At 29.9% G+C, this 11,448-nt stretch overlaps 1 protein-coding gene and 1 long non-coding RNA gene across 2 annotated transcripts; one reads left to right on the top strand and one right to left on the bottom strand.

Annotated features, from left to right (window-relative positions):
• The first annotated feature begins 1,280 nt into the window (after positions 1-1,280).
• LOC106721257 lies at positions 1,281-2,191 on the top strand. Its single transcript, XM_014516163.2, has one exon. The coding sequence runs from the start codon at positions 1,346-1,348 to the stop codon at positions 2,189-2,191; it is 846 nt and encodes a 281-aa protein (XP_014371649.2). The 5' UTR covers positions 1,281-1,345.
• Positions 2,192-8,689: 6,498 nt separating this feature from the next.
• Positions 8,690-10,740, bottom strand: LOC106721291. The gene is made up of 4 exons (XR_006756421.1): positions 10,663-10,740; positions 10,348-10,371; positions 8,847-8,864; positions 8,690-8,708 (listed from the first exon to the last, which is right to left on the bottom strand). It is a non-coding gene; the product is annotated as an uncharacterized LOC106721291 (long non-coding RNA).
• Positions 10,741-11,448: the final 708 nt, after the last annotated feature.

Here is an 11,448-nt window from a genome sequence, read left to right as displayed (position 1 = left end):
GGAGTTTTAAGTATTTAAAACCAGTAGTACATAAAAGTTTAACTAAAAGTTCCAAGCGCTCGTTCGTTCTGTACCGCTTGCCCCTAAGTTGTCGAAAGCGAGTTATGAAATAATTTGGCAATTATAAGGAATTCCAACAACCTTGCAATAAACATATTCCCTTCTGCGATTCCATTGATTAAGTTGTTTAAAAAATTTACAACCACACTTGAAACACCATTGCTGTATTCATGTATGTTCATATGCATATTCATAAAAATAAATCTTCTGATATGTTTGTATGTACAGTCTAATAGTAATTATAATAAATGTTTGAAGGACATCAAGTGCCAGATGTGAATTTATTCCCTGCTATCGTCGGAGCCCACAACAATTTTTTTTCCTTCATAAATGTAGTTAACTGCGGTATTAAAATCAACTAACTGATTAAACATATTATTAAGATCAATATTTATTCATTGCAGGTACAAAAAAAATATTAAAGCTAGTCGCTCCAATCTTAGGACCCTATCAACGACGTGGATTTTGCATTATAAATTTTGATTCAAAATTAACGAACGAACATAAGCGTTTAGAAAGGCAAATAATTAAAATTGATTTTAATACTTATGTAGAAAATAAGAAGCAGTCAATGGATCTACCTTATAATATTAAGATATGTAATAATGTCGATGAAGATCCTTTAAACAATTGTAATCCAGTAGAATGCGATAATTATTATAATGGAAGGAAACCGTATTATTCTAAAAGAACAAAGCAATGTATACAAAGTCCTATCTGTGTTTCCAATTTCATATCGGAGTTACCAGAAGTAATTTTAGATCCAATATCAAATACATGTGTTCGAGGTCGATCTATTTTAGATGAAGATATTGAATTCATTAAAAGTTTAGAAAAACCGAGAAATTGCTCCGCAGGAACAACATCGTGTAATGATAAGAATAATTTAACTGAACAGAACCATAATAAAGTAACTGGAAGCAAGGTTTCCAATGATACTAGTTGTACAACTAAATTCAGCATCTGTGAAAAAATACATAGCTACATGGTAAATAATAAATTAACAATCATAGTTTTAATCACCGTCGTCTTTATGCAATGTTGTTTAATATGCGCTCTTATATTTTACGTAACAAGTAAATGCGAATGCTTTTCAAAGAGAAAACTTGTGAATAAATTGTATAATTTTACTACAGATGTATCTATGACCACTCCTTTAATTTTTAGTAATACCGATACTGAAACTACAGGTTATAAATATGTAAGCGATTCATCTAATAATATTGACAAAAGAATAAAGAGTTACAAATCCTGTCAGAAGGATCGAAACGGATTAAAAGTGAGTATGTCCGACGACATACTTTCGAAATGTTTAACCAGAAGAGACTGGATAGATAACAAGTATACTAAATCCGAAGCAATACCAGAAATGTCACAGAGACTAAACGCAGAGACTTCCAACAAAACGGGGCCAACGATAGAATATGAAGCTAAGAAAGATGAGAAAAATGAAAACGATGAAATTGTACATCGCCCTTCACGAAAAATAAGTGAAGCTAAAGTTGTCTTCGAAGATGAACGTTCTGACAAAAATCAAAATAATTTAAAAAGCGATAGAATTATTAAGAACATTGTTCAAAAAGTTGATTACCAATGCGATAAATCGAGCAAAAAAAATGATAAAAAAGGAAGCGATTCATCGGAAAGAGAAATCAAATGCCACAGTTACGATTGCTTAAATACAAGTGATCCTAAAATCACTAAAAGGCATGATTTACATTCTGCAGGAAATAAAAGAAAGGGAGCAATATCCTTATCCACCGATAAAGGAGCACAAGCTTGCTTTTCAAATGATTCTATAGATGATTTTCTTTCAGAAAGAGGCATGATGTTTCTTGGGGGTGATGATATTTCAAAGTATACATTTTCTTATACATCCAATCAACCTAAGCCTACATCGTCATCAGAAGTATCGAGCAAGACGTCGAAAAATAATCTTGTTAAGAATATGTTGACAATGTTGCATAAACGTTCTAAACACGGTATATCATCAGATCCAGGAATATCGATGACGGACAACATAGATATTGAATTATTACACATGTCACATGCTTCTGTATTCACTTCGAGTAACGAATCCGAATGTATCAAAGAATTGACGAAACAGCACGACTCAAGAACTTCATTGTAATTTAAGTTTTAGGATATATTTAGCAATTTAGACTACCTTTTTATTGTTGTAGGTGAAATAAAGCATTTTTAGGATCAACTTATTGTTTTTATTAAACAATTGGAACGCCAAAGTACAATGAGATATGATATAATGCTTTTTATTTTAGGTTTATATTAATGTAATTGAATATTAATATTACAAAATACTTAAGAACAATATTGAGTCTTAATAAAATAAACCCTTATTTCAATAAGTAGGGTATCCCCCCATATCGGAACTCTTGATACATGACGGGCAAACACAGGGCGGGCACACGGTAGACATTGGTTCAGTCGGCAGGGACACGAAGGTACCGGGTGTTACCTGAAAAGATATTAAAATAACTTAAAAACATTTTATATCTTATTAAATTAAATTACTTAGTATTTGCATGGATTTGGAAGGACATCTTTCTACGAACTTTTCTTTAAATGGAACCACGAAGAACCATGAAGTGTTGACTCTTGACAAATTCGCAGATGTTTTTATGTATGCAAGTTTGAATGGAAGTATGGCAATTTTATTAGTAGCCTAAAAGGCTACATGAACTCACAATAAAATTTCCAAAGGTAAAAAGTTAATAAAACCTTGTGCGCCGACCTCATGTCAGTGGGATAAGCCCAAGAAGATGATGTAGCCTAAAAGACTGAACCAATTTTTGTGAATGAGATGTTTTTCAATTCGTATTCTTACTAATGTATATAGTACAGTACGCGATCATATTTTTTTGTTTGCATTAAGAACTTTTGTAATGTATGAGACAACTGTCGTAGTTACCTTTATTTTGGGAAAGTGAATGTTTCCAATCAACTTGAATCTCGGTAATGGTCCTCTTGTGACACACATACACTGTGATAATAAGACAAAATAAGAACAATCACAAAGATTATTTAATAGTGTAAAGACAACGAATTAATACTTACGCCAACCTGTAAAAACATTTCATATATTAGATTTTTGCATTATTCCGAAAGAGCGAATTAACTTTACTAAGTATGAAACTACTTACTTTCTGTAAAATAAATCAAAAAAGACAATTTTTACTACCGATAATTTATAAATAATACATCAAATAAATGTAATTTGTAGTGAACTTACTGTTGCAGGCTGTAAAAAATAATATATTGTAAATTATATGTTGTTATTCTCATTTTTACTCCACGTTGAACAAGTTTACAGCGTAATTTTGAACTAGCGCGTATCATCGTTCGACCACATCACCATTTATTAAAGTATTGGTTTATAAAAAAATATATTCCTGGGGGTAGTTGTTCCGTTTATTGTTTCATTTCTGAGTAAGTAATTTTGATTCTTAATAAATTATAGAAAATAAACTCAAAACAAAACCCAAATACTTACTCGAGTCTGAAAAAATATGAAATTAAATTAAACGCTACTTTGTTTTTTAATTATCTATCATTTATCGGTAATAAATTTTACAATATAAACTAAAAGTAATATTAATACTTACAAAATACTGAAAATTAGAATTTAAAATTTAATTAAATAAAATTCTTACAATACGAAACTACAAAGGAAAAGGATTAAGTCATTTTTTTACTATCTTTCAGTTACATTTTACTAAAATTGTAAATAGAAAGTTTAGATAGATGGATGGATATTTAATAGCAGTTGACTCCAATATGGTTCATTGGATTTGTCACAGCTAGACTGTCTAATGGCGCATAGGCTATTTATTGACTGAGTTGTTTTTTTATTCCGCGCGGACGAAGTCGCGGGCTAGCGAAATACATTATATATAAAAATAAATGTTATGTGAACATATATAGTATATGTCTATACTTACTGTCATCTGTAAAAAATAATATACATGTAAATTTAACTTTAAATATATGAAAATTTAATACTAAATTGATATAAAATAATGATTTACCCATCTCTGAAAATAAAATAAAACGCTTAGATTCTTTGAGAAAACAAATTAACAAATAATTCAAGTCATTTTATAAATCATTTGATGTATTTACCTCAGTCTGAAAAATATTTTAAAACATTATTGTTATATATAAGCAAGTGAGCACAAATCTATATAACTATATAAAAGAAAGTCGTATTAGTTACACTATTTATAACTCAAGAACGGCTGAATCAATTTGACTGAAAATTGGTGGGCAGGTAGCTTAGAACCAGGAAACGGACATAGGATAATTTTTACCCCATTTTCTATTTTGTATTTCGCGCGGACGGAGTCGCGGGTAAAAGCTAGTCTATATATATAAAAGAAAGTCGTGTTAGTTACACTATTTATAAATCAAGAACGGCTGAATCGATTTGACTGAAAATTGGTGGGCAGGTAGCTTAGAACCAGCAAACGGACATAGGATAATTTTTACCACGTTTTTCTATTTTTTATTCCGTGCGGACGGAGTCGCGGGTAAAAGCTAGTTATGTATATATCAGTTCTTAAATACGTACGTAAATTTGCTAAAAACAGAAAGTAAACGGTAAATGTTTTAAGAAAAATTAAAAATTTTGTAGAAATGTAATCAACCAGAGCTTATATTACGATATACGCAATTTAAGTCTAAGATATTATGCGGAGAGCGATTACATAAACAAGAAAGTAATGAGATTGTATGTAGAAAAAGACTGAAGAACGTATGGATGGATTGTAAATGTGGACATATGTGCAAGAAAGACGTGAATTCAGGAATGATGGAAGAATAGTACATACAGTGCCGACCCTTGGTAGAGAAAGAGGCAGGTTGTTGATGATGATGATAAAGATATTGAAGGCTACTTTTAATATTTTAATAATAAACTAGCAATGAATCAATATCGTTGATACTAAAAATAATTATTTGGTTGCCAAAGTATAAACACTCACCAGAAGCTGCAAAAGATTTTTTTTTTACATTAATTATATGAAACAATAAATTTTTAAACTTTATTTTGATTCTTCTAAAATAGCTAATACGTAGATAAAATATACTCACTCCTCCACCCTGTTGTTAGAAAAAGTAAAAAGGAAAAAAGTTATTACAAATTCAAAATAAAATTGTAACATAAAATAAATATGAATGTGATACTTCATACAGACCTTTAACTAGAATAAGAAATTAATTCATCAATCAGCAATTTTCATGTTTTTTTATTTTAATTTCAGTTCATGGTAAAATTGAAACTTTTATTTCGTGAAATTGAATGCTATACTTACTGTTACCTAAAACAAATATTCATTTACTAATTTTTTATTAGTAATTTTTTACTTCACGTATATTTTTGTATTATAAATTTAATAAACCAAAAGATTTTTTGTATGTTTACAGGAAATAGTGACTTACGTTCATCTAGAAAAAAAATATCAAATTATTTTTAGTATCTTTTATCGGTATTTCATTGTCATTGATTTGATTTTAAATTTATAAAATACTTACAATAAGCTGTAAAATAAATTCATAAATCTAAATTACGATTCAATTAAGTTACAAACGTTTTATATGGTACATATTCATTTTCAGAAAAAAAATCAGTCGAAAAAATATCTATATATAATTAATAAAACCGGGATCAATGAATTTCATTAATTGATTATTGGGGATTAAATTTCCGAATATCAATTTGAAAAAAAAAAGACAATTATTTCTTTGAGACTGATAGAATTGAAAGTAAAATTATGTTTAACGCCAGTTATACTTACATCTTCCTGAAATATACAATTTGATAATTTATGTTGTAATAGTTTAATAGATTTTTTTTTGTAAATTTTTAGGTTATATTATTTATAGGTTGATTTTGAAACAATACGTGTAATGGGTTACATTTAATTCCCATGTGTTACTAAGTACCTGAAAGATGCGGTTAGAGAGTGTTTTCAAATAAATAGACTACATTAATTATTATTTGTAAATTTACCTTTACCTAGAATAACAAAGATAATTTGTTTATTTTACATTTTATTATTGAAGAATAATAAAAACGTTGTGTATTTAAATACAATAAATTTTACTTACTGGTTGCTGTAATATTATATTACGATAAATATAAATGGTATTGTTTAAGCATAATATCAAGCATTGATTATATTTTTTAAATTTTATATTTGTGTTTATTTGATGTTTATTAAATAAAATGTTTACTTACGCCCTATAACTGAAAAAAAAGTTATTTAAAATTTTGTTTAATGCATAATTTTCCTTTAAATGAATTTGTTTATAATGGGATTAAATGACAAGTAAAATGTTAATTGTATAAAGCGACACAAAGCTAAGGGAAATTGGAACTAGGGTCAAAAGACAGAGATTTCCCTTTTTTTCCCTGTATATTCAATACGACAGTATACTAACCAGTAAATAAGGCGGAATTATCAGTGAGCATGAAAGAAAAAATAATGAAAATGTAGTAAAAAATGTTTTTTTTTTTTTTAACTAATAATACTAAAAGGTAATAAAAAAGAAGTAAAATAATTTTATGTTTTTAAAACTCGTTTTCGAATAGACTTATTTTCGTTAAAGTGGCTTATCGAAAAAATTATATCTTTGTAATAGTGAAAAATGGACTTACATAGCGATCCTGCAATTAAATAAATACGAAAAAATAGAAAAGAATATATCCATACGTTAGTTACAAAAAAATATAATATTGTTATCTTGTTATGATCTCATACATGAATTTAAATTATTGTAGTTTGAATAGACCTCACCGTAAACTGAAATAAAAAAAAAACATATCAACAAAAAAAACATCATTAGTGCTAAAAGAAAATCCGAAAACTCGTATAACATCAATATGGAAAGTCATATAATGTTCTTGAGATCTCATATCTTTGAAGATAACGTGTTAGTACTTACCACATTCTAAAAAAAATGTTAAAGGTTATTATAAAAAAGGAACAACGACTAATTAAGATAAAAGTTTTTTTTCATTATTTAAAATCTTTAACAAACCTTTGGCTGAAAGAAATGAATTTTGGTATGAAGGAATTTATAATATTTCTGCTAATGAAATTAATAATAAAATAATAAAAACTTACTGTTGTCTAAAAACAAAAAAAAGTACAAAACTTTAATTTTCAATCGCAATATACCTTTTATGGCTCTTACACGACGCCTACAAGATTGAAATGAAATATAAAAGTCAAAAAGAAACTTACGAATTCCAGCTAAAATTTAATTAATTCAATAATTAATAAAAGTTGATCAAAATAGAAAAATCAGATAGATTATAAAAACAAATAATATTTAAAAAGTTATTTTTTTGCGTCAAACCATCTTTTCTATATTTAAATTTAATTTAGAACTCAAACACTTACCGGTAACTGTAAATGTTAAGTAAGCATTTTTTTTAAACTAGTCTATATTTTTACTTAATGTTTGAAATTCGAAAGCAGAGTTATCTAATTATAATTATAGTAGGGGAGCCCAAGCGGGGATTTCGGGATTTCCTAAAGCACGGCAGATTAATATACAGGGGGATACCTTGTACCCGGTTAAGTACCTCCACAAAACATGGGGCCCATGTATAAGGCCGAACCGTTTTTCTAATTTTTTTTTGTCAAATCAGGCGAATCCCTCTACATAATCGTCAGATTATGAGACAGTACGTTTAGAACATAAAGATAAACCATATATATCTTAATCTGACGCGCTTGAGTATTTCAAAATGGCGAATTTTTTTGCACATTATAAAAATGACCGCGAGTTTGCGTCCCATCGAAATCGTCAGATTAGTGAATGAGAGCTTTTTTTGGTGCACTTAACACTCCCTTAGAAAATCTGACGCGCTCGATAAAAAATTTTTTTTTTTACATTTTTAAAAATCTATAGCCGCTTCCCCCACTGATGTAAAGGTATATATCATATAACATTTTTTTCTTCTTATCATCTAAGCTTTGCATCCCAATAGGTCTCTACGATGCTCGAGTAAATCCCCATTTAGCCTCGTGGGCTCCCCTACTATTATGCACTATACTTACTGTAAGCTAAACAACAAAGTTAAAATAAACGTAAATTAAATATGCCATTGTTCGAGTTATAAAATTGAAAAAGAACGTTTATTTACTTACCACAACAGTACTGCCCTGAAAAGAAATAAAACTCATGTCAACAAGTGAATAACATTATGGATCTGTATGACATAAATATTGGCAAAATATATGAGTATGATATAAATATATATATGTATATAATATATATTAGTGTCGAAAGTATTTATATTCCTTAAAATAATGAAAAAAAAGTTAAAAAATCATAAGATATAAAATCAATTAAAAATATACCACTTGATCTGCATCTCCCTACAAAAATATACCAGAATTGATGAAAGCGCAATTGTAAACGTAAATAATTTAATAAAAAAAATGAAAATAAAACAACATTTATTGTGCTCTGCTTACCGACACAGTCGAACTTTCAGCCTAAATAAAATTGTACAATATATTTTTTATTTAGTATAACAACTATCTAAATTGGTAAGACAATAATAAATAAAACAACTTTCCTAAATATAAAATACTCACCGCTGGTTCAGATTGCTCCTAAAATATATAAATGTAAGGTAAAAATAGACTTAGAATATTATAGAAAAAATGTAACTGAAAATGAAACGAGCGACAATGTATAATATATAACCTCCTTCTTTTTGAAGTCGGCTAATAAATATGTAAAATACTTACCGGTGAATTAGTGCTTGCCTAAAAATACATAAAAGTTAACAAAAGGTCCAAACAAGTCTATAAAAAATCTAACTAACTAGTTTACTATAAGCGAGCTAACATAAAGTCAAGTAAATATTAGGTCCTTACATATGAAATTGGCGTTTGTATGGGAGGAACAAAAAGTCGAATTTTTTTTAATATAACATATTTAATTAATCAAAGTATGAACCATTATTTTCTATGCACTTTTGCCATCTCATAGGTAGTTCATTGATCCCTTTACTAAAAAAACCAGTCGGACGGGAATCAATAAAATCTTTGAAGGCGATTTGGACTGCCCCATCGGAGTTGAATTTTTTCCCTTGCAAGAAGTTATCCAAATTTCGAAAAAAATGGTAATCTGTTGGAGCAAGGTCCGGGGAGTACGGAGGATGTCTTAGACTTTCCAATTGAAGCTCTTCTAATTTAGTAGCCGTCTGTTGCGCAGTGTGTGGTCTAGCGTTCTCGTGAAGCAGTAGTGGCGTGGAGCGATTGACCAGCCTAGGTTGTTTAGCCGCTAGCTTTTCCATCATGGTTTGCAATTGCTGACAATAGACATCAGCCGTAATAGTCTGGCCAGATTTGAGAAAACTGTAATGAACAATACCGGCACTAGTCCACCAAACGCTTACAAGTAACTTTTTTGGGGTTAATTTTCGCTTGGGGCAGGATTTGACTGGCTGGCCAGGATCCAACCATTGCGCTGAGCGCTTCCGATTATCGTAAAGAACCCATTTTTCATCACAGGTAATGATTCGGTTTAAAATACCTTCATTATTGTGCCGGTTTAGTAATATAACGCAACAGTCGACGCGCGTTTGCCGGTTTGCTTCAGTCAATTCGTGAGGTACCCACCTTTCAAGCTTTTTAATCTTCCCAATTTGCTTCAAGTGAATTAAAACAGTTTTATCACTAACATCGCAGCCTGCAGCTAACTCGGACGTGGTTTGCGATGGATCCGCTTCCACAATAGCCTTCAACTCTTCATTATCAACTTGAGTCTCAGGCCGTCCACGGGGCTTGTTCTGCAGATCGAAATTTCCAGAACGAAAACGTTGGAACCAAAAACGAACTGTGTTTTCTTTTGCAACACGACCGCCATACACATCATTCACCCTTCGAGTCGTTTCCGCAGCACTAGTGCCACGGAGGAACTCGTACTCGTAAATAATGCGATATTTTAAGTTTTCCATTTTGTAAAATGAGTGACGCAAACAGAAAAAAACAGAAGAAAAAAAACAAATGAATGACGGTCATCGAACCACAAATACATGAGTCTATAGCTGTACAAATTTGAATTTGGAATTCCTTACCAAAGAGGAGAAATTCGTGATTAAAGTGGCCAGTACGAAAAACGCCAATTTCATATGTAAGGACCTAATATTTACGTAGTATTTTTTATTTATTAATATCATGAAAGTTATTAACTTGAAAAATAATTTCACACAAATTTAAAGTACAAGTATGTTTTATTACTCACAGGTTCAGTAGTGCTCGTTTCTGTCTAAAAATTTATATTAGCGTAAATAAAAAGCCAAATTGACTTTCTGTCACAATCAAACTTTAATGTGTCCTTAAATCATACCTAAGCGATTTTACCCAGATTTCCCCGACGAGTACTTACACTGAGTGGCGTTATGTAACAATTAAACGACTGTTACTATGCTAGTTAATATTTTAAAGTTGACAGTATTACTATAGAGTTAAGAGGTCTCCTATGTTTACCCCATACACAACAGCTTACTGTGTAACTATCTGTGGAATTCAAGAATGTCTTTTGTTCTGATATACTTACATCTTCAGCAACAGTAACAATGGCACATATCCAAATTACGTAGATAAAGGGTTGGAGCCACATTCTGCAAGGATGCGTTATATTTATTTTAAAATAAATGTATTAAAAGATTCAAATTTTATAGTAACTTGTAGTACGCTATAAGAATATGTATTCCAGGGCACAATGCAAGTGGAAAAAAGTGCGACCTGTGATTGGCTAGATTGTGATTCTGATGTGATCTAGATTTATTTTTTCGTCAGAATTATTGTATATTTAGTTGGTAAGGTTCTAAAACTATACCTAGTTTTTAACCCAATAACAAGGAATACAAATTTTTTGTATGATTTTTACTTACTTCGTTATTTTTCTCTTATTCACTAACTGTTTACGATGTAATGTTTATGTTGTAATATATTGCGATATATATTTCCACTTTTATAGTTTTCAATTTAAAATAACAGCAATGTTTTCAAAAATAAAAACTGGCACATTTGACAAAGTTCGCTACATATATACCAACATATATAGGGTTTTGTAGATTGTGCCAAGTATTAATCCATAATCTCTACCTACCTAGGTACCTTGCTAGGCTAACATTTTTCCGATTTAATTCCGAATACTATTTAATAAAATTATGTGCTACTAGTTGTCGCCTGCGACACTGTCCTCGCGGATATAAAAAAAAAACTACATTAGTAGCCTATACAATCTTCTAGACTATGTTCTACATCTAAGCCAAATTTTATTGTGATCTGTTTAGCATTTCTAGAGATACCTTCTAACAAACATCCATCCATCCATACA

Source organism: Papilio machaon, chromosome 19, assembly GCF_912999745.1.
Source record: "Papilio machaon chromosome 19, ilPapMach1.1, whole genome shotgun sequence".
NCBI lineage: Eukaryota > Metazoa > Arthropoda > Insecta > Lepidoptera > Papilionidae > Papilio > Papilio machaon.
Note: the sequence above shows the minus strand (reverse complement) of the source record. Positions and strands in the feature narration are given on the sequence as shown.

Excerpts from the sequence above, each read along its gene's own strand:
- LOC106721257 (XM_014516163.2), top strand. The coding sequence starts at position 1,346 with ATGTCCGACGACATACTTTCGAAATGTTTAACCAGAAGAGACTGGATA.